The sequence below is a fragment of the Oryza sativa genome, chromosome 6, assembly GCF_034140825.1.
Source record: "Oryza sativa Japonica Group chromosome 6, ASM3414082v1".
In the NCBI taxonomy this organism is placed as follows: Eukaryota; Viridiplantae; Streptophyta; class Magnoliopsida; order Poales; family Poaceae; genus Oryza; species Oryza sativa.
The window spans coordinates 28,238,888-28,261,776 of NC_089040.1; the positions used below are offsets into that span (position 1 = coordinate 28,238,888).

At 40.5% G+C, this 22,889-nt stretch overlaps 3 protein-coding genes across 3 annotated transcripts; 1 reads left to right on the plus strand and 2 right to left on the minus strand.

Annotated features, from left to right (window-relative positions):
• Positions 1-4,287: 4,287 nt before the first annotated feature.
• On the minus strand, positions 4,288-5,032 carry LOC4341762 (pollen allergen Lol p 2-A). Its single transcript, XM_015787190.3, has one exon. It carries the CDS (start codon positions 4,871-4,873, stop codon positions 4,520-4,522), a length of 354 nt encoding a protein of 117 aa, XP_015642676.1. The 5' UTR covers positions 4,874-5,032; the 3' UTR covers positions 4,288-4,519.
• Positions 5,033-10,698: 5,666 nt separating this feature from the next.
• Positions 10,699-13,330, plus strand: LOC4341763 (serine/threonine-protein kinase STY13). The gene is made up of 3 exons (NM_001425684.1): positions 10,699-10,967; positions 11,352-12,396; positions 12,484-13,330. The coding sequence occupies exons 2-3, from the start codon at positions 11,450-11,452 to the stop codon at positions 12,821-12,823; spliced, it is 1,287 nt and encodes a 428-aa protein (NP_001412613.1). The 5' UTR covers positions 10,699-10,967; positions 11,352-11,449; the 3' UTR covers positions 12,824-13,330.
• A 686-nt stretch (positions 13,331-14,016) lies between these two features.
• LOC107276066 (squamosa promoter-binding-like protein 11) lies at positions 14,017-17,739 on the minus strand. Its single transcript, NM_001428267.1, has 4 exons — positions 17,297-17,739; positions 16,379-16,515; positions 15,679-15,897; positions 14,017-14,691 (listed from the first exon to the last, which is right to left on the minus strand). Exons 1-4 carry the CDS (start codon positions 17,632-17,634, stop codon positions 14,354-14,356), a joined length of 1,032 nt encoding a protein of 343 aa, NP_001415196.1. The 5' UTR covers positions 17,635-17,739; the 3' UTR covers positions 14,017-14,353.
• Between the last annotated feature and the right edge of the window lie 5,150 nt (positions 17,740-22,889).

The following is a 22,889-nucleotide window of genomic DNA, read 5'->3' on the forward strand; positions in this document are numbered from 1 at the left end:
TAATTGCGTATTTATTTTATATCCTTTGCAATAGGTTGGTATTCTCGTAGTATTATATAAACTTTGTTGATGACTATAGCTTGGGGCCTTGGCCAACTATATGAAATGAAGCTTAACTTAGCACCTCTCAAAGCTGGCTTCGCTTCCATTCTATCCATTACCACTTATTCATGTTGGAGATATGTAACACCCTGAAAATTCGACCAACGAAATCAAAACACCAAAAATACAGATTTTCAAAAACTTTTTAAGTAATAAATTGCATCATGCCGATTTTATTCGCCTATTTCATTGGATTTTGATCTCGGAATTTATTAATCGCGGATAATGAATAACTAACTAGGAATAAACCCTAAAAATCAAGTTGGCTAAATAAATAATTAAAATATAAATTAAAATAAATATTAGGTGGGATTGGAAATATATAAAATATTATCGCGACCATATTAGCAATAATTAAATTTTAGTACGATGGAATGAGAATTAACCCTAATTAAAAATTCAAATAAATTATATAAAATAAATATGAGTGATATTAAATTAGGGTGAATTTTTAGTTAGTATAACACAAATATGGAGTAAACTTCATTTATGCAAAAGTTAGAATTTATAGGACTATATTTAAATAGAAAATGGGCTAAAATCGGGATAAATAGGAAAAGTTACTGTTCATTGCGGCATAGGTGTTCGATCGTGGTCCCCCTGGCCCCGCCCCCTTCCCTGCCGCGTGTGCCGCGTCGCCCGCCCGTCGCGCGCGCCGCCGCCGCTGCCGCGCCGTCACCGTCGCGTCGCCGTCGGCCTCGCGCCTTGTGCCGCCGCGCGCCCGTCCCCTCGCGCCTGCGCCCCGCCGCGCGGCCGTCCCCTCGCCGTCACCCTGCGTCGCTGCCGCGCCGCCCATTCCATCGCGCTGAGCCCCGTGCCGCCGCGCGCGTCGCGTCGCCCTGCCTGTCACGCCGCTCGCTCGCCACCCGCCGCGTCGCCGTCCCATCGCCGCGCGCCGTCACCATCGCCGCATCGAGCCCCACGCCACCCGTCGCGTCGCCCGTCTCGAGCCCCGCACCGTCGCCCGTCGCATCGCCGCTCCGAGCCCCGCGCCGCCATCGCGTCGCCGCCCGCGCGTCACCGTCGTCCCGCCCCGAGCGCCGCCGTCGCGTCGCCATTACGCCGCCGCCCCTCCCCCTCTCCTTCTCCCCTCTCTACAAATACCCCCCCTCTCTCCATTTTCCCCCACCCCATCTCACCCTTCCTCCCCTCTTCCCTCTCCACTGCGCCGCCACTCTCGTGCCGCCGCGCCGCCGCTCTCGTGCCGCCGCGCCGCCGCTCTCGTGCCGTCGCGCCGCCGTTCCCGTGTGCTGCCACGCCGCCGTTCCCGTGCCGCCGCGGCGCCGTTCCCGTGCCGCCGTGCCGCCGCTCCCGCGCCGCCGTGCGCCACCGTCGCTGCCGCCGTCGTCACCGCTGCTGCCGCCGGTGAGCCGCCCTCCTTCCCCCTCGTGTCCACCGCCGCCGCCGCTCTGGTGGGAGAGAGCCAAGAGAGAGAGGGAGAGGAAAAGAGAGGCCGGCAGAGAGAAAAAGAGAGAAAGAGAGAAAAGAAAGAAAAAGAGAGAGAGAGAAAAGAAAGAAAAAGAAAGAAAAAGAGAAGAGAGAATGGAGAAAAAGAAAAGGAAAAATAAATAGAAAATTAGGAAGAAATTAAGGAGGTTAATAGTTTAAGAAAATCTAAAATAATTAGAATTTAATTATAGATTAATTATGGTCATAGAATTGCAAAATTTAATATAAATTATAGATTATTCTTGGTAATTTCTACAAGAAATCAATTCGCGGTAGTAGTTTAACTGTAATTAGGAACTAAACGATTAGATGAATTCTTATAGACTATTATAGATTATTTTGGGTAATCTCTATAAGTAATCGATTCACGGTAGAAATTCGGATTTATTTACTAGGGATTTTAGCCGTATATTATATTTAATCATTTAGTCATAGACTAAATTAAATCATATAATATTTCTAGGATTTCGTCCGATATTTAGCTCGCGATAGAAATCTCTAACCTATTATATGGATATAATGCTCGGGTAGATTAAATTAAAAACTTATGACAACAAAACATTTATACCCGCAAAATAGTTTGAATCGAAATTGGGTTTGCCTTAGTTCGCGAATAATAAAGTTAAAATAAAGGAATCGACTTTCGCGTTCGACTTCCATTTGGATTTATTTGGATTTTTTATTTGAATTCTAATCGAATCCAAATCAGTTTTCGCACGTAACTATAGAGCCCGAGGGAGTTGCGGATCCAAGTGAAGGCCAAGACCCCCAAGACCTTGAGCAAGGCAAGTCATCACTATTCCTTGAACATGTTGATCCCAATTGCGAAATTATTTTGTTTATAAATAAAATTGCATGCAATGATGAACATCCTACTTGTGATTATGCCATGCCTTGATTATTGTTTATCCCTTATTCCTTCGTAACCATGTTTACGTATGAGTCCCTAGTCAATTATGACAATTGCTTAGAAATGCTATTCTAGGATCATGCATACTCATATTTATCAAATGCTAAATGCTTGGGCAATTACCTTTGGGAAGGTAATTGAGATGCGGTATGTGGAGACATGAGCGCCACATTGCCATGAAATTGATAACATGATTTGTGAAAGGAAAATAAAGCGAAAACAACTGTTTTCGACTGGGGCGGACGGATGATTTGGGTGGTATCTGGAAAAGGCTAGTACCGTCCCCAGTCAATTAAGGACCGAGCCATGAAGTTAAGCATGAAACGACCCCCGTACAACTGTACTTCTCGAATGGGTATAGACCTAGCGGATTAGATAGCCGAGCGGAGGCAGTATCCCTGCATAGATGGTTCACCCCTGAGTGAGGCAGGTGCGCTACGATGGGACAGCCGTTGAGGTAGGGCCGAGAAGCGTGCCCTACATCGGTGTCGCCATTGGTAGGACTGCCATGAGTATGTGAGAGAGAGAACTTAACTTGAACCATAATTTAATATGTGTGTGAGACTTCTCTTTCCTGGGAGCGCCAGAACTCCTCTCACTACTAGAAACATGGACGCCTAGAGTGCATGAGGATTTAAGTTCATGGAGCGGGTACTGCCAATGCGAGGTTATCGAAAAGCTTTGCCGTGACGCGTCTCATGTGTTGGGACGAGGCTCATGTGTTGGGCAGTCGCGGAGTGCGGGTAAAGTGTACATCCACTGCAGTGTGAGTAAACCAAATCTATTCGAATAGCCGTGCTCGCGGTTATTGAGCACCGGGACATGTATTACACTTGGCTAGACTCTAAATTCTTAACCTGTGTGGGATGGGATATTGCATGATGATTTTTTATGCTGATGGAGCCACTTCCTGAGAGGAGGGAAGGTGGACGTCCTCAGAAAACCATGACGACTCAATGGCGGGAAGCTATCCTTGGGATCACAATGGATGGTGGACAGAACCGTCGTTGTTTAATGTGAACACTGGTATTAAAACTTGATCAGTCTATGCTAGGTCTTAGGTTTGTGAAAAGAATTACAAAACTGGCTTAGCGCAAAAGAGCCATAGCCATCCTTTGAAATACCCCTTTTCATATGCATTGTTGTTGTGGTGGCTTGCTGAGTACGGTTGGTACTCACCCTTGCAAATATAAAATTAATCAGAAGCAGGAGATAAAGCTTTGGAGGATCCCTATGCCTACTACCAGGAGGGAGATGAAGACGATGGCGCTCAGTAGGTCTTAGTACGGTCGTTGCCTGTGGCAATGGCATGCCGCTGCGCCTGAATTCCGCTGCCTTATCTATTTCTGCATTTTGGATGTATTCCGAACTGCTCGGTCCGATGATTTAAGACAATGCCTGCGGGCTTATGATGTAATAATTAGCACTAGACTCTCGTGTATGTGCTTTTGGTATTTCAGCTATGAACTCGTGTGTACCAGACTACTTGATCCAGGGAAATGGTACTGTTTACACGAATGATTCCTGTTATAAAAACGGGGGTCCAGAAGATATGATTAGTTAATGTGACTTACATTTTGTTTTAGCATCTGAATAAGCTAAACGATGTACTGATTCTTTATACTTATAGTTTCATGTCACGGTGTGATCGATTCAACAATTTGTTCCACAAAATTTTTAAAAAAACAACTGTAAACAATATTTATGACAAGCTAAAAGGGAGAAATGGGCTACATTGATTTGGACATATATATGTACTAAAATTTTGAGAAATCAAATACACACAATCGTCTTAATGAAAGCTAACCAAATATAACATTTTTCCATACATCCACTATAAACAGCATATATTTGAAATCGTGTTCACATATAGCTCCACAACAATGTTTTGGAAGGACACATGTATGCCTTATTTTGCCACTGGCTTATTACAACAAAATAACCACAAGAAATTAATTGTTTGCTTGCTCACGCATAGCATGATCTCTTTCAAGACAAAATTATTTAGAGGTTAATAATTATCATGCAACCCAATGCAAGAATACTCATGTCTATTAATTAGACGTTGATACCACTCTTGTATTCAGAGCCGGCCGTAAAGCTTTCGGGGATGACGTCGTCGACGACACGGTAGCCGCCGTTCTTGACAAGGAAGCGAACGGAGAAGGGGCCCTTGAGCGCCGCCTCACTCTTGAGCGACCAGGTGTTAGTCGATGACTCCTTGAGTGCCACCCAGTCCTTGCCGCCCTTCTCCTTGATCTCCACCTCAGAGATGGCGACGTTGGTGACGAGCTCTAGACTTTTTCCGCTAGAACCCTCACCGACCTTGAAGGTGACCTCAGTGGCGCACGAGCCGACGACCAACAATGCCGCCACTGCCACAGAGAGCCGGAAGGAGGACAACGAGGCCATTGGCGAGCTAGCTAGTTTGTTGGTGTTATCTTTCTTGTTTCTTGAAGGGTAGAGGGATGGATCGAGGTGTTTGGTGATCCATGTTGTAGTTGGGTGCGTATTTATGGTGGCAGGGGGCAAAGAAAACCAGGCATGGACGCATGATGCAGCATAGAGATCGTTGGCCGGCTTTTTCGTCGAGCAAGTCTAATACAATTCCTATAAATAGATGCAAACTTGGTAGTTCCGATTGTTTCGCTGGTGCAGGACATGCAGACCTCTCAAAAAGTAGTTATGCATTTCCATGTTTTCTGTACTTTTTTTTTAAATTACAAATAATAAAAATTTGTGATGTTCCGTTTATGGAGGATATGGACCAAGACATGAAAATATTAGGGGCGAAGATGCTAGTGGAAAACAGAGGGGTGGTAGAGCTAACGGTCGGGAGTGATGGCCAGGCACACAAAGGGCCACCGTGTAGCATCCATAGTAGATGTTGCAGAGGGGCCATCAGCAGCTAGATGTTGATGGAACCGTGGCAGTGACGGATGGGCTCATGTGTTGGCCCGTTGCGGGTCTGCTCGATAGGGGACATAGGTTAGCATTTATGGTGAGATGGGGCTGGTGCTAAGTAAATTGGTAGAGCACACCTAGTCAGCTAGCTGGATATCGAGCGGTGGTGGCAGTTGATACAATACATTTGATAGGAATACAAGATGACAACTCGATGAGGCGTATGTGGGGAGGAGCACGTGACCTTATGAAAATAATCCAACAATTCTAGGTCTGGGTGTAGATTGTACATTAAAAAGGAGTACACTATAAATTCAGTTGAATTTTTTATTGGCAAGTGCACATGTCGTTACATCCTGCAGGTTGAGAGCTAGACGTGAAAGGAGGTCCATGGCCAAGCACCGGGGAATGATGGTTGATTGATTTTGATCGGTGGTGGGGGTCGGGGGCATTCCATTCATGCAGTGGAAGGGACATCATGCGTGCAGGACTCGCTCGAGAGGGCATGGGAGTGAGGATGGGCTTACGATGGACGAGGGATCATAAACCACCACTACATTTTTTAGGCCTTAAGGATTTATTAGTTCTTTACATACATAGTTTGGAACTAATGATATATTTTCTAGTTCCTTTTAACACGTTGGTAGTGTAAAGATTTTTTTTCTATTTAAAGTTTGGAACCAATTGTGTATTTACTTTAGATACTTTGCAATAGATTGATATTCTCGTAGTACTATATAAACTTTAGATGGATCGATGTGTTTTGTGATCCATGTTGCAGCTGGGTGTGTATTTATGGTGGTTGGGGGTGGGTGGGGGGGTAAGAAAACCATGCATGGATGCACGGTGCTGCATGGATATCGTTGGCCGGCTTTTTCGTTCGGAGCTCTTGTACAATTGCTATAAATAGATGCAAGATGGTGATTATATTGTTATTTTATATTGTTAGGTGCCAAATTCCGCTGGTTGATAAGTAAAAACCTCGGGAAAGAGGGTGATGATGCACCGAGAGTAGTATTGATCTAGAGATTCATTACAATGGCCTCGGGTGTACATATTTACACCCATGGATAGATACTAGTCCTTGTAGGACAAGAAAGAAACTTTTCTAAAGTTAAAACGGAAACATAAAGTCCTTATTGGACACTAAACACACTTTCCTAAAGATAAAAGAAAACTAACAAACTATTCCTAATTAATAGATAACTTGCCATGTTGTATCCTTCTTGAACTCGGTCACTTCTGGATAAGCTTCCTTTAATTCGATTAATTTCCTTAACCGAATATAGCAGGAATCCGACTATTGGCGATGTGATAATTTTGATTGGCCGATTATAGGATTCTGAAGCCAATTCTGACTCTAGTCCGATGATGTCTTCGGGGCTTATCAAATTTCGCTGCTAACAGATGTGGCAATATTACCAAATTCCTAAAATTTTGGCATTGCCAAAATTTGTTAAGGTTTATTTCGAAAATTGCGTGCATGCATCAGGCACCCGCACCTCCCACGCTTGCGCGCCGCCTCCACCAAGTGCACCATCACAGACGTTGTTGCAACAAATCAACTGCATATTACGGAAACGCTATAGTAAAGGAATCCGTTTCATTTTTTGTTCCACCAAAAATGTTTCAGCTAGTGTACTCGTGATGTTTCACTATGTACGGATCAAATGTTGCAGTGAATTGAAATAGTATTTTGCTATTTGTTGAAATATTGTTTTTATATAGAGTGAAACAACGTCTGATTTTTTGGAAACCGTTTGTATCATACGTTGTAGCAAAATGTTCCACGAGGTGATTTGGTTGTATTTCAGCTTTTTAAAAGACTAAAACATTTTCGAACTACTTAGTGAAACATTCTCGATCTACTTGGTGAAACAACGCTCGATTTTTGAAAAAAAAAAGGTTTATTTTGAATACAATCTGAACATGCCTTTAGTCAATGGCTCACTGCTAAATAACAACTATACCCCTATTTTTTCCCCTCTAAATTTCTACTACCGCTAACTAGGATGACAGTAGAAAGCAACATGAACCCTTCGATCAAATGAGATCAACGGTTCAGATTATTTTCTACAACTAAATAGCACCAAAGTGAGGCTCGCTTTTTTATTGGACAGATTAGTAGAGGCGTCTGTTGGTTGGTGTATGGAACTGTACGGGTAGAGCTCGTCGTGGACTGTCCGGGTGGATGACATTGTAAACGCGTGACCTGTGTACACCGAACTACGCGTACTGGAGTGTGTGTGGAGGACCATGTTTAGCCTGCCATGGACGATGCAAGTCAACAATTTCACACAAATACGGAGTATATATACACAGTGCTAGCCAGCTAGAGAGTGGACTAGTCCCACTGTTTTGTTCCTGCTCATCGGTTTTGTGGTCGGTTGGCAACTTGTCGTGCTTGCTGGTACAGTACGTAATTAGTTTACCGGCGACTTTAGGAGGCTATTCATGTCAACGCCGGCTGCAGCCTGCAAATGCCAGTACCGTGTAATTCTCGTGTAGTTCCAACGTCGTGTTTGTCAAAACGTAGCACTGGATAGCAGACATGCCCCAACTGCCATAGTACTTCAGAGAGAATCCAAATGGTTCAACCATACGGGCTCCTTTTTCTTATTATATATGCCTTGTTCGGTTCGGTTATACGATTTAAATGATTTTTTTTTCTATAGGAATCATGTGCTAGATCTTCAAAATGTATTGGTTCCATAGGAATAAAAACATCTACTCCATCTTCTTTGTTCAGCTCACTAAAAGAAAAAAAATATGTCTTGATCCTTAGTATTGCATATACATTCCTACGCAATTCCACTGTTTTTTAAAAAAATCATGTGACTTGAAAATCCTGTGTTTGGATTTTGTTGCTAGGTCTGTTTGGATGCTTGGTGGTGCGCTGCAACCAATACAAACAATGTCGCAATTTATAGGTAGTCGCAGCCTCACCTGCCAAAATGATTTTTTGAGTTAGAACTGCTTATTAGAGTGAGGCATTTTTTTTCATGTTTTAGAATTTACATAAAAAGTACTAAACTGTGGTACTTTAGTTTAATCTACAAACTATTTTCTCTAGAACTCACAGCTTAGAGCCGTGCCAAAAAAGGGCGTAATTTTGGATTAGTTAATACTGCTCCCTTCGTTTCTTTTTTTTTTTAGAGTTACATAGTACAACGCAGACACTCACAGCGCACGTGCACTTATCTCTATGAACGTACGCACACAAACTCTACCCATATAAGCATCGTCGAAGACTGCTCCCTTCGTTTCTTAATAACTAGCACTAGGTAATATTCGCTTTAGAAATTTGATCACTTGTTTTATTTGTTGATAAGTGGATAGCCCTTTGAAGGTGAGGTTTTTGCTTGTGTTGTAAAGGCTTTGGCCTGTTTTGGATTAGGTTGGTGGACACTTTTCCTTTCGTGTTCTCTTCTTTTAATGAAATGATACACAATGAAATCTATTAACATTTATCTAACAATGTAAAAATAATTAATGAGAAAGTCAAAATTATCAATTATTAACAAACGGAGGGATTATTATTTTGTGTTTTCCTCCAAAAACCTGAAAATTTGAGTGTCAAATTTCGGCCTGTTAACCTTCAAACAAAATTTCGGCCTGCTAAGTATTTGTGGGGCTTCGAAGTGCCAGCTCATTAAGCTGCCCATTGACATGACCTTTTCGTGCGACAAGTCAACGTGGAAAAATCCGGCCTGTTAATCTGCGGGCCGTTTTAACTTACGGCCCGTTATACGTACGGCCTATTATGTTTCGGCCCTAAGATTTGGGCTTATTAATCATGCGGCCCATGTAGGCCCATTTAACAGGCCAGAATTCCGGCCCATTAGTCTTTAGATAGGTGGGATTTGATGATCTCTCGCAGTCTCATCATCAGCCTGTATTCCTTTGTTTCTTTTGGGCTATAATCATTTGATTTTCTTTTTGAACTCAAATCGTTTCAAATAATTGCATAAAATCACGCAGATTATTCGCCGATGCGAATCAGAATCGTCCCACGCTCACTTTAATTAAAGTCACACTAAAAAAATACTCCCTCTATTTCACAATATAAGTTATTTTAGTATTTCCCATATTCATATTGATGTTAATGAATCTAGATAGATATAGATGTTAATGAATCTAGATAGATATAGATGTTAATGAATCTAAGACATATATATCTATCTAGATTCATTAACATCAATATGAATGTGGGAAATGTTAGAATGACTTATATTGTGAAACGGAAAGAGTACTAAACAAGAACAAAGATTCCAATTTGCATCTGAAGTTGTATATACTTTATTAATCGGCGTCATGGAGAAAGAGATTTGCGATTAGGACCTGACGAAACGGAAGCCGCCAGCCGATCGCTTTTGTTGACTTCAAACCCGGGGGAAAATCGCTGGCCGGCAAACGATCGACGACGTGCGCGTCCGGATCCAAACACGCGTAAACAATTATGGATGATGATACGGTACGACGACGACGGTGGTGGCAGAAGAAATTCGGCGAAATTTGCTTGATTTCCCTAGTTAATCTACTCATCAATTGGGATGAATTGGACCACATGGTTTGATGAATCTAATGTGTGTGCTCTGGTCAGTAGGTTCGAGACTTTGGGTTGACTGATAAAGTGCTAATGCAGCCATGATGCGAGATGATGGAATATTTTACTATCTTCATCACAAAATATATAAAAGATTTTCTACAATAGTAAAAAAATACTTGGATCGTCTTCTATTTAAGAGTTTGGTAGGATAACATTAGCATTGGTTATTTTTCAGTTACGTTAGATAGGGTGGTATGACTAAAAGTTCATATTAAAAAATAGTCTACTTTAAAATTAGATATTTAAAAGTTCAAAAACAATACAAATTCTCAGATTAAGTCGATTCCAAGCGGAATTTTAATACAAATTCTCATATGAATGTTGTTGTGTTAGTATACGTATCCGTGATGTATTTGAACAAATACCAAGTTAGGCATCTAGAATAAATTATTATGTTTTACTAAATACAAATATGTAGTACATATTGTGGACACTCGAGTTTGCTAACCGTGTTTAACACGTAAGGTTAAACAATATCATCGTCGAAAATAGAGAAAAATGAGAACAAAACAAAATAAAATAGCGAAAGAATACTGAGATATTTACCCCCAGTATAGAGAAGAACAAATTTATATTAAAATTATGAAATTTTAATGATTCATTAATCTCAAGATATATCAGCTCAATCTTCCGAAGGTACTCGTAGACATGGATGTACGTGTGTACGAAGCGTACACACGTTAAAATAACTTATATTGTGGGAGTGAGTTTGCAGGTGCCATGAGCTTCTACGTTTTAATTGCATTCCCCGTAAAAGATAGTAGTACCAATGTTTCATAATCAGCATCCTTCCTAGCGTAGTTGTGAAAAAAAAAGGGAAAACAAAAAGGAGATCGTTGTGCGGTGCCTCGACGAGACGACGATATTTCCCCTTCCCCTCGTCGTCGCCTCCGACTCCGACTCCGACTCCTCGTGAGCTCGCCCCGCCGCCTGCGCCGCCGATCCCGCGAGGCGCGCCGCCGCCGTTCGTCCTGCTGCTTCCGCCGCATCCCGGTGAGCATCCATTCATCCTCTTCCTCATCGCTGTGTACCCACTCACTTTTTTTTTCCCTCCAATTTTGCGTTGAACCCTTTGGTTGTTCCTCTTCTAGACCTCGGAGGAAGCTTTTCTCTTAATTTGCCTTGAAAACTTGACACGAATAGTAGTTTGCTTGTTCCCCAAATTTTGCGTTGAACCCTTGTTGTTTCTCTTCTAGACCTCGGAGGAAGCTTTTCTCTTAATTTGCCTTGAAACTTGATACGAATAGTAGTTTGGTTGTTCCCCAAATAGTTTGGGGGTTCAGTTTATTAGATCCGCCCCTGTTTTAGCATAATTTTGATGGTATACTTTACTATATGCGTATTTAGGCGCTAATCAGTTTTTTGTTTTGATTCTAGATACCGTGGGAGCACTGAAGAAAACTGAGAAATGGATGTTTTTCAGCGATTCTACTGTTTCGTAAAGCAACCCTACTGTTAGTGTTGGTTGTTTGAAGATGATTGAGGGGTCAAGGTTTCAGAATATGTTGGGCGGTGCTGGAATTGGAGGTGGTATAGGTTGCAGAGGAAGGCAAGAAAACGAGATGAATGGCTTCCACAATATGCCCTACTACCACAAGGTCGGGGAGAGCTCCCACATGTCCGTGGATAACGCCGACAACCTGAACATGATGAACTTTGTTGGTGGTTCGGTTGCCATGTCGGTGGATAACAGCAGCGTGGGATCAAACGAGTCCCGCACGGTCATGCTCAAACACCCTGGCCTCCGTGATATGCCGGCGCCGAGTTATTCGGTTCACAATAGCGTCATCCATCCGAACCGGGCTATGGCGCCTACTCTGAATGAGGATGCATTGGCTCGGGTATTGATGGATCCAAGCCATCCGACGGAGATACTTAGTAATTACGAGGAGTGGACCATTGATCTGGGTAAGCTCGACATGGGAGCTCCTTTTGCTCAAGGGGCATTTGGGAAGCTTTATCGGGGAACATACAATGGAGAAGACGTTGCTATTAAGCTGCTGGAAAAGCCTGAGAATGACCCAGAGAGAGCTCAATTGATGGAACAGCAGTTTGTGCAGGAAGTTATGATGTTGTCTACGTTGAGGCACCCAAATATTGTAAGGTTCATTGGGGCGTGCCGGAAATCAATTGTTTGGTGTATCATTACTGAATATGCAAAAGGTGGATCTGTTCGGCAATTCCTTGCACGAAGGCAGAACAAGTCTGTGCCTCTGGGGCTGGCTGTGAAGCAGGCACTTGATGTTGCTCGGGGGATGGCTTATGTGCATGCCTTGCGATTTATCCATAGGGATCTAAAATCAGATAACCTTCTAATTTCAGCAGACAAATCCATCAAGATAGCTGACTTTGGAGTTGCTCGAATTGAGGTACAAACTGAGGGAATGACCCCAGAGACAGGAACCTACCGTTGGATGGCACCGTAAGTCATAATCACGCATTCACGCTCATTGCCTACTGTTTACCTTTTTAAATCTCTGTCAAATATGCTTATCTTGCCATCATGCAGGGAGATGATCCAGCACAGGCCTTATGATCATAAAGTAGATGTTTACAGCTTTGGGATTGTCTTGTGGGAGCTTATAACCGGCATGCTCCCCTTCACAAACATGACAGCCGTTCAGGCTGCATTTGCTGTCGTAAACAGGGGCTCTCGTCCTGCAATCCCGCAGGATTGTGTGGATTCTCTGAGCAAGATCATGACTTGCTGTTGGGACGCAAACCCTGAAGTTCGCCCATCATTTGCCGAGATCGTTGTCATGCTTGAGAATGCCGAGATAGAGGTTATGAGAAATGTCCGCAGGGCACGTTTCCGCTGTTGTATTGCGGGGCCAATGACCACAGACTGAAACTAATGCAGGATAGAGTACAGAAAAGAAAAAAGAAAAGAGAGAGGACACCATGATATCGGTCGCGTTTGCGTGCCGATATGGAAGTCTCATCCCTGGCCTTCAAGGTTTAAAATTGCTGATTTCTACTTTATCAAATATGGATGGTACCTTGTATGATTGTATATCTTAGCAAAGAGCCGTGTTATGTAATTCTCCGAAATGAGCTATCTTGTGAAATAATAGCAGCTGTATTTGCTGGTTGATCAGCAGCTGTTGTGTGTTCTTTGTCTGAAGCGTCGACCTACTTGTGGTCATCATCTCCTGGTCTTGTTGATTTGAGTCGGTTGTATATGCTGCCATTCTTTGCGCCTCCAAATCCATTTCATATTATTCTCCTTGTGTTGTTTTCCATATGGATCCATGATACTTATCTATGCCTATCATCTATGTCGAAGTCAAATCTAAAATGTATCTGCCGGTTCCACTCCGGTTTTTGATTATCCAGGTAAATTATGCAGATTTTCCAAGTGGTTTTGTGTCACCAAATTCTAAACACCTATAGTCTGTTGAACTTCCACTTATTGGAGTACTCCGTTCTAAAATACTTTCTCTGTTCCAAAATGTTGGCATTTTTTTTTGTAGGAACAGATATTAAAAAAGTAGGTGAAAATATTGGAGGAATATTATGATTGATTCACAAAAAGAATGTAGATGAAGAATTATTATGATTGGTTGAGAGAAGATGATGGGTGAAGAAATAGCTTTATTTTGATTCATTTGGGACAAGATTTTGTGCTAAAAATAAGAAACCTTTATTTTCCATAAAATCTACATTAATATTTTTTTTAACTAATATGAATTAAAAATGTTTTTGGTGGCATGTGTGTAGTATCATTATTCGTATTTTAAAATATTTATATATGATGTTAATTTTGTAGTAATTGATAATGCATTATGACAGAAATTAATGATAAAAAAAATATAACGTTAACCACCGTGTAAAAAGCTGGTAAGATGCACATAGTACACCGCACCAGTCAGAAAGAAACCATATGCTGTCCAGGCGACCAGAAGTCAAGCGCAACGGCATATCGGGGTAAAATCTCTCTCCCTTTTTTAAAGAGGGATAAAATTACTTTAAACATGTTAAGATTTCAAATTATACTATTAGACACTGAAAAACAGTATGCACAGGGAAAAATCATGTCTTGTTTCCCGAAAGAGCTAATATTCTGACAAATGGTTAGGCAGTAGATTGTACAACGCCAAGAACAATGAATAATTTGTACAACACGAAGAACAAAGAATTGCACAACAGCAATTACATTTTGACAGAAATAAGGTTGAAACTAGCACACTTTGTGAACGCTTGATACTTAGATGTTGGCGTTCACAAGGTTTATCTGAATTATGGGAAGGTAAATAAACACACGGATATAGCATTGACACTCGGCAGATTGGGGCAAGTCTTGGACGATCTTGGATAGTCCAGGACGTGTGCTTATTCATCCATACTAGCAGCGACCGTGCTGGTGATCATTGCAGGCTTCAATGTATCTGGTTCAGACCAAACATTGAAGACTCGTAGGAAGGTTTGATCCGCTCTAGATCCGGAAACACAGTGTTACCGGTGTCCATTGTGAACTGAAACACCTGAGGCTCTACTGCTTGATGTTGTCCATCAACCCAAAAGGGTACATTAGAGTTTCCTTCGCTTGGTACACTGGGCAATGTGCTGTTTTGGTTCGAATTCGTAAATTGGATGATAGAAGATGTTTGGTGTCCGGGGTCAGTCAAACCCCTTGAACTAGCTGACAGAAGAGAGAGAGCACGCTGAACATCTAGTGCTCCATCTAGTTTTGAAGCAGTTTCAGATGCATCTGCACCTGCAAAATTGGACCATCAAAGCATTAGAGCGACAGTCGAAAGAAAATAAAATAGTGGTAAGTGATAACAGAAACGTATGAAATGAAAAATCAAGCATACAGCGCCAGTAAATAAAACTAGAGAAAATACTACTCTCAAGACACGGTATCTGATTGTATTGAGCATATCAAGGGGCTCGGAGGATGGAAAGCATTTAGCAATAGGATGGATCTCATAAGTTCACTCGTGCATAGTGGTCAATGGTGTGATACCTAGGCTATAGGTATCTGCCATGATGCCACAAGTGTAACTGGAATGCTGGATTGCTAGTCCTACATGGGTTGTGAATATTCAAATATACATAGTAACTAGGAAAATTTTCATTTCAAATGTTCCTAACTTCAAAGATGGGGGGAAAAAATCTGCAGCCAAGATTTTGGCACTGCATAAGAAACTTGCAATGTTGTGAAACAACAAATTGGGAGTTTGGTTTACAGAAAGAATGCTGAACTATAAACCTCAAAATTCAAATATCAATGTACCTACACATGTTTAAAGTTCGTTTCGGGATAGATGCCAGTATCAACAAACTTGATGTATCAACCCATTTTGGGTAGTGGCCATATGGATTTTACTGTTTTATTTCTTCTTTTTACTAGTAATATGCCAGTGCTTTGCAACGTACCAAGCTCATACAATTGAGGATTGGGCGATTGGCTGGGTGGATGGATTAAGGATAAAATACTGGATGCTACGGTGGTTACGCACACATGAAGGAGCAGGCGACTGCGCACAGTGGGAAGAGGACAGAAGGAGAATGGTTGCGCTTTTAAGGTAGTAGAGATACATATTATGCTGTCAAATTTAGCATTGTAGCCTATCTTTTAAGCCTGTCACTGCACATGGCATGAATGCTAAGTGAAGTAAACTAACTTTGTCAGCATAAGTAAAATTATTCGAGTAGATTAATTTTCCATTCATGATATAAAAAGATCATGGAGCCATACCTTTTATTGGCAAGAGCTCATTTGTGTCATGACAAAGAGTTGGCAAAGCATTTGACAAACGGATATTTGCACTGTCTGCCCCAGCTTTTCGTGACCTTTTGCTTATGTCCATCACTTGGGAGAGCTGTAAGTCAGATGTCCACGAGGAACTTGAAGTGGTGTTTGCATGGTTAAGTGGAGCGTTATTATCCCATGCGAAACTTATTTGCTGCCTATCATCTGCAATAACATTTGAAATTAAGAAAGAGAAACTTTTAGAAAATTACAAAGACAAGGAGGGAAACTACCCAAGCATTATTAAGGTCAATGGTAAATGATTTTTTGATTCCTCAAAGAAAACATGTCAGGAGAACGAATAAATGCATGCTCTTTGTTTTGATATACCGTCCAATAGATTTTGCATTGACAAAATCCCAAACTAAAGTGGCATTAATATAATACAGTAGTGGCTAAGGCTACTATCCCATATGGCCATACATGCTATTATTTTCATAGAAAATAGTGAAGGATCCAGCTAAGCATTATTTCAGGGAAATACAGTGTATGACATCGTGAGATATAATCTTGATTTTTTTTCAGATATTAAATATGCATCACATCAGCCAACCACCAACAATTTTCTCCAATATATTACTAGACAGAAACTACAAACAACACTGTGATTGACTTTTGTAGTTTATATAGGTCACGAGGGTATTACCAAACAGTGATCGCGGTAGTGTTCCAGAGCCAAAAGCAAACACATCTGTCTGTGGTTTCCGTCGACGGGCATTATGATCAGAAAGTCGTCTCCGGCAGCTCCGTTTCTCCTGATCAAACTCCGAAGGCGCGTGGAACCTTGATAATCCCAAGATAGAACAAAAAAAATCATCAAAACGACATAAACATGCCGCAAAACGTAATGAATTATTGTTTATAACCACAATTAAAAGCAGAATTTGGTCACAGGGAGTTTCTGGCAAAAGCAGATGCAAGAATGCAACTATGCAAAATACTACTATCTACACATAGCAATCACTCATTGTACTAACACACACCTCTTTGCTGAAAATACACATTCACATAGACACGCAAGCCACAGGCCGTCCTACCAGAAATTCAGGAAGCCTTGCCTTGCACAGACAATTCACTGTCTTGGCAGCTTTCCAGATGCAGGGCGTACAGGCAAATTCTAGCACAGTACTATCGACGGGGAAACAGGATCTTACCTCCCCAAATCAGGCAAGGGGCAGAGAACCTTGTGACCAATCAGTCATGCACAGAGTTTCACACTGTACCAGCACAAAATGGCCACATACATATTTATACCCTATCTTTTACTGCACAGGTAGTATAGTAATAGTCGTACTAATGATTACTACTATGCACTTAGGCATATCGAAGCAATTCAAACAGGGCGCGAATTCGCCCAATCGAATCACTAACGGGGCGATTGAATCAATTACTAGTAGAACTTTAGGGCTTGTTTAGAGAGCTTCCTGACGGCCGCAGTTTCTCCAGTCTCCTAAGAGAAGTCAGCTTCTCCAGATTCTCACCAACTATGCTTCTCAGAATCTTAAGCGCGGTATTGGAGGAGAGGAGAGCGAGAGGGGAAGGGGAGGAGGGCTGAGTGGCTGACCTGCTGCACTGCTGGCAGAAGCGGCGGTCCTGGCCGGCGACGACGACGCGGAGGCACTTGGTGTGGGGCTCGCAGACGCGGTGCTTGCGGTAGTACTCCTTGTAGCCTCCCAGCTCCAGCCCGCAGCCCTCCACCTGGCACCGCGGCGCCTCCGCCGCCACCGCCGCCGCATCCCCCGCTGCTGCCGCCGACCTCCCACGCTTCGCCGACGCCGACGCCGACGACGAATCCCTCCCGCCGCGCTTCCCGGGCGGCGGCGGCGGCTCGGCGGAGGCGGTGGCGTCCCAGTCCCAGAGCAGGGAGGAGGAGGTGGTGGAGGAGACGGGGTTGCACTCCATGGGCGGGATCCCGGGGGTGGATCGGAGTCGGAGGAGGAGGAGGAGACTTGGGGAGGGAGGAGACGACGCGGGTGGAGGAGGGCGAGGGTGTGGGGGTTATAGAATAGGGCCACTACAGTGTGGGGAAGGACCGGAGGTAGGGGTAGTGGGGTTGGTCTCTTTGTTTTCCTTCTCTTTTTTTCCATCCTATTTGGTGATTTTTGATATGTTTGGAGTAGTGTCAATTTGTGCCAAGCTAATATTTCGGTAGTTTTAAATAGTACTTTGATAGTATTTGGATTGTAACCAATTTTTGCCTAGCTAGTAATAAATCTACGCTTGACACTACCAACATTTTGGTAGGGCCTCAAACCAAATCAGCTCTTTATATTTATTACTCCCTCTGTTTTTTAATAGATGGTGTCGTTGGCTTTTTAATACATGTTTAATCATTCGTTTTATTCAGAAATTTTATGTAGCTGCATAAGATATAAATCATGCTTAAAGTACTTTAGTGATAAAACAACTCACGACAAAATAAATTGTAATTACATAAATTTTTTTAATAATAACACGAATGGTCAAATGTGTGTTCAAAAAAGTCAACAGCGTCATCTATTAGAAAACGGAGATAGTGTTAATTTTACTCCCTCTATCTCCAAAATAGACTACATTTGTTCGGGAAAATATGTAAGTGTAAATCGCAATGTAGTAAATACTTGAAAACTATCATTGGATTAAAAAAATAGATGCTTGAGATTTGTTTTTAATTCTTGGTGATGTGGACAAATACCATGCGTCTATTTTTTAATACAACGGTAGTTTTCAGTTTTCACTGTGTATATGGTTTAAACTATATATTTTCCTTGGTATAAACCATCCATGTATGCATAAATAACACGTCTCTATCTTCTAAAATTATTTTTTAGTCCTCTACCCTCGAGATCTTTTATTCTATTAGATGCGTACATTGAATTTATTGAGATGATTCAAACAAGGATGCAGTTGACTAGTTTGTATAAATATTTAATGTTTATGATAATATTTGATTAAAATTTTAAAGCTTTTGCTATAAATATTTTCTTAAATGTTTAGTTTTGAAACAAGAAAACGATATGCCTATATTTTTTTTCTTCAAAAGTAATACCACAATATACAAACTTATTAGATTTCATAAACTTACTTTAATATAAAATTGATGATAAAAGTTTAAAAGTTTGACCGAATTTTGCTCTAAACGTTAAATATTTGTAAGCAGTGACAATTATATAGTATTTGTAAGCAGAGATTGTTATATAAGGTTGTATTAGTTTATGCATATAGCATAGAGCTATAGAAGGAAAATAAAAATGCAATAGGCCATGACAAAACCATAAAAAAAAAACCTTCAAACCGTGTGCCGACGCTGATGTGCATATGATTTTTTTTTGTCAAATACTATATTATGCATGTCAACGAGGAGCAGTAACGACCTAACCAATATCTATATTCTGAGCTCAGTTCTCAACCCGTCTCTAAACTTTGAAAACCTTCTAGAAGGTCATGCACGGTGCTACCACATTTACCTTAAAATAAGTTAATCTAGCACTAGATATGATATATTCTAGTATTGTAAATCTAAACATGCAATACATGATTTCGAAAGGAAGTATATTAAAACATGTAGACAAGGCAGTATGCTCATATTTAGACACAGAACTATATGGTTTAGTATTTTCGTTGTCAACTAGGGTTGCGTGTGTACTTGATAGTATGGAATACCCAGAGTATATAACTACAATTCTACAACTATTAGGGAATGTCTATAGTTAAAAAAATGTACCCTGCTATATTTCAGAACCTATTGCCTTATGTAGGAATGCTACTAACCTTTTATTGATAATGGTACTTGGTAGGATGTAAAGGAATATTTCTCATGCTAATGAAAAAATACATTATGAGAGAGCATAGATTTTTGGTTGTGTAATGTATTGACCTATACTAGTGTTGGAGCTCACTTGTCATTGAGATTTACAATCCATTCTTTGTCGTATGGGCGGTTTTTAAATATTATCTCTGTTTTTCAATATGTAACGCCATTAATTTTTTTATAAATGTTTGATCATTCATGTTATTACAAAAATGCAAATATAAAAAAGTTATGCTTAAAGAGCATTTGATGATAAATCAAGTCACAATAAATTAAATGATGGACAAATGATCAAACATATCTCAATAAATCAACGGTGTCATATATTAAGAAAAAACGGATGGAGTAACTCAGAAAGTTCAGAGAACGGAATGCATCTTGCATTATATAGGTGCCAAAAAAACCCTAAGATGGAGCCGGTCAAGACTCAAGAGATGGAGAAAATTTTCAATTCTTTTGACAAATGACAAGTACAGGGGCTACGACCAATTTAGGGAGGGAATGTCTGTGCGAACAGTACAATAACTAGGATGTTTCATGACTTCTCGAACAAGTATGTACACAAGGGAAGGTGGACATTAGAGCAATTTTAATAGTATAGCCCATTACTAACTTTAAATCATCTATAGCCAATATAATAGCCAATTCATACAATAATTGCTTACTATACTATTAATACCTGGTCCCACCTATCATACACACATTATGTCTTGAAACATGTGCTGCAGCTGGCTACAGATCTGTAACCCGCTGCTCTTCTCTCTTTTCCTTTATCTTTTTAAAATATGTTTATAACTGGCTTATAGCCTGCTATTATACCTGCTCTTAGGACTTGGGACTTGGGAGGCTCTGGTTCAGCTACTAGTTGATCAAATGCGAAAGATTGACTTGGTAGGATTTTTTATTCTTTTTTTCCTTTTTGAAAAGAAGATTGACTTGGTAGTTGCTGATCGTATGCCTCTCAATGTTGCATGAGCTACTAGTAGTTAGGCCGATAGTCATACAATACTTTGACCATCATTGAGACGCATATGAAAATCCGCTAGCTTTTATTAAGAGCAAATTCCCTGACTAGATTATCATGAAACTACAGATTTCAAAGGGTATATTATAAAACTATAGATTTAGCTCTAAATTTATCACAAAGCTATAGATTTAGATCGTTTCAGAAAATTAAATATTTAGTGATGAAGTTATCATATAACTATAGATATTTTCAAATTTAGATCTATAGCACTATTATTTTTTCAAGTTACAGAAGCTAAAATTTTGTGGTAATATTGATGTTAATTATTTAGTTTAGTGATAATGATAAATTTGATGCTAAATCTGTAATTTTAAGATACATTTTTATATATAATCTATAGTTTTATGATATTTTGATAAAAAAAACTGTAATTGCGTAAAATTTACTCTTTTATTAATAACGAGTCTTTTTGTTTTTTTCTCTTTCTTGGTTTTCATGGAAATATAATCTCGATGGTCAAACACAACACTGTTAATTCGAACATCAAATTTCTGCACGAGTTTTGTATCATGTTTTGTACTAGGAAAGAGGGCTTTCACCACTTTTTTTTTCATGCATCCTATAGAGACATGAAAATGATCATGCCGATCGACTTCTCTTATTTTCTTAAACGTGTAGAATTTGCTCATGTGATTGTTGAGAAATAATTGCCTATGTCAGCAGTAGAGTATAAAATCATTGTCATCATAAAAGGAGGCATTGGTGGTCGTTTTCCGTTTCTTTCGGTTGTCTTTTCGTCGTGAAAAATAAGAACAATTCTTTGATAGGAGGGTTTATGTGTGATAATGACGATGATAAGATGATCAACCCATTGTCACAAGTTTTTCCCTTGCTTCTCAATTACCCTACAGTTTTCTAATACCTATTCAAGTTTTTAAATATTTTTTGTGCCCTTAGTATTGCACACTTACCATTTTGTTGTTTGCACCAGAAAAGTACAATTCTAGATATTAAAAGGGAAAAATAAGAAATCAGTACTAGGTTTCTTCTGCCACTTACCCAATAAACTAACTTTAATTATTTCCTAAAGAAGCATAAAGAGAAACATATATAAATAGACCCTGAAATGGGAATGATGAATTGATGAGTCACTGTCCAGCGTCCACTTGTCCAGTGTAGATGATTTGAACATTTTGAATTCATTATTGTTTGAATTTTGATTGGCCTGGTTGAGAAAACCAATGAAACGTGAGTCTACTTTGATTCGGCAAAATCAAAATCTGCCAATAGAGGCAACACATGTGTACATGACGCAGCTACCGCTTTTAGGTCAGATCCGAGGTGTAAGCGGATCCAAATTTTGGTTATAAAATATTGCGATTTTCGGTAATTGAATCTTCGGAGAGATCTGTTGACATGAACGGCAACCACGTCATCCACGTGAATTTTGCTCGTGGGCATTTTTAAATGGTGAGACAAGGTTGCTCATTTTTTAAGAGTAAATTAGTCATGAATCAGAAGCAAATCAGAACCAAAAACTAGTATATCAACGTGACAGAATCCGGATTTCCAGTGACGCAAATGAGCTGCTGATTCTCATCTTCCGTATAGACTCCTTCGGTTTATGCCGTAGCTTAAATTTAACTTCAAAACCATAGTCATACAGTTGATTTTGATGTTTTTCATTTTGCAGTACTAGCTTTTAAATGCTAAGAATACATATGAAAAAGGTTTTTCCTTATAGATTTTTTTCTTTTGCCGCTAAAAAACGGTACGTTTTATAAGCCACTATAGGTTTAACGATAAAACTGTGTTCAAATCGATAAAACTGTGTTCAAATCGAACCTTTTCAACTCTACTTTTTCATTTTTTACATGCATATTTTCCAAACTATTAAATTGTTATTTTTTTTGCAAAAAAAGTTCTACTTAATTAATCATGTGATAATGAGCTACCACGTTTTCCAAAAGGTTCCAAATCTTTATCCTCGAATGCAGCTAGGGTCGGAACAAAACTTCGTATGGAAAACATGAATAATTCTCGCGATTCTCTGAAATTGATTCCCGTTTTGTAATTAATCTCAATCATGGCCTACTTACTTAATTTCCATTTCATTTTTTGCAGATTTTGGTGTCAAATCAAGCTCTTAATTTAGCCAACATTGTAGGCCAAGACGATGGAGATCCATACTGCTACTCGATGCAGCAGCAGAATTGGTAGAGGGGCGGCACACACTGCCCTCCCTGTGGGTAGCCTCCGGCCGTCTTGCACCAGTTGTCGCAGTCACGTATATCCTCGCACTTGCCTCGGCACACGAACTTGCCCTCTCCTGCATCCATCAGAAAAGAAAAATGCCAATGTTTAGTTCACAAATCAGCCACATCCAAACAGAGTAAATCA

Excerpts from the sequence above, each read along its gene's own strand:
- LOC4341762 (XM_015787190.3), bottom strand. The coding sequence starts at position 4,873 with ATGGCCTCGTTGTCCTCCTTCCGGCTCTCTGTGGCAGTGGCGGCATTG.
- LOC4341763 (NM_001425684.1), top strand. The coding sequence starts at position 11,450 with ATGATTGAGGGGTCAAGGTTTCAGAATATGTTGGGCGGTGCTGGAATT. Across the intron at positions 12,397-12,483 it reads ACCTACCGTTGGATGGCACC|GGAGATGATCCAGCACAGGC; the intron begins GTAAGTCATAAT and ends GCCATCATGCAG.
- LOC107276066 (NM_001428267.1), bottom strand. The coding sequence starts at position 17,634 with ATGGAGTGCAACCCCGTCTCCTCCACCACCTCCTCCTCCCTGCTCTGG. Across the intron at positions 16,516-17,296 it reads TTCTGCCAGCAGTGCAGCAG|GTTCCACGCGCCTTCGGAGT; the intron begins GTCAGCCACTCA and ends GGGATTATCAAG. Across the intron at positions 15,898-16,378 it reads ACTACCGCGATCACTGTTTG|ATGATAGGCAGCAAATAAGT; the intron begins GTAATACCCTCG and ends ATGTTATTGCAG.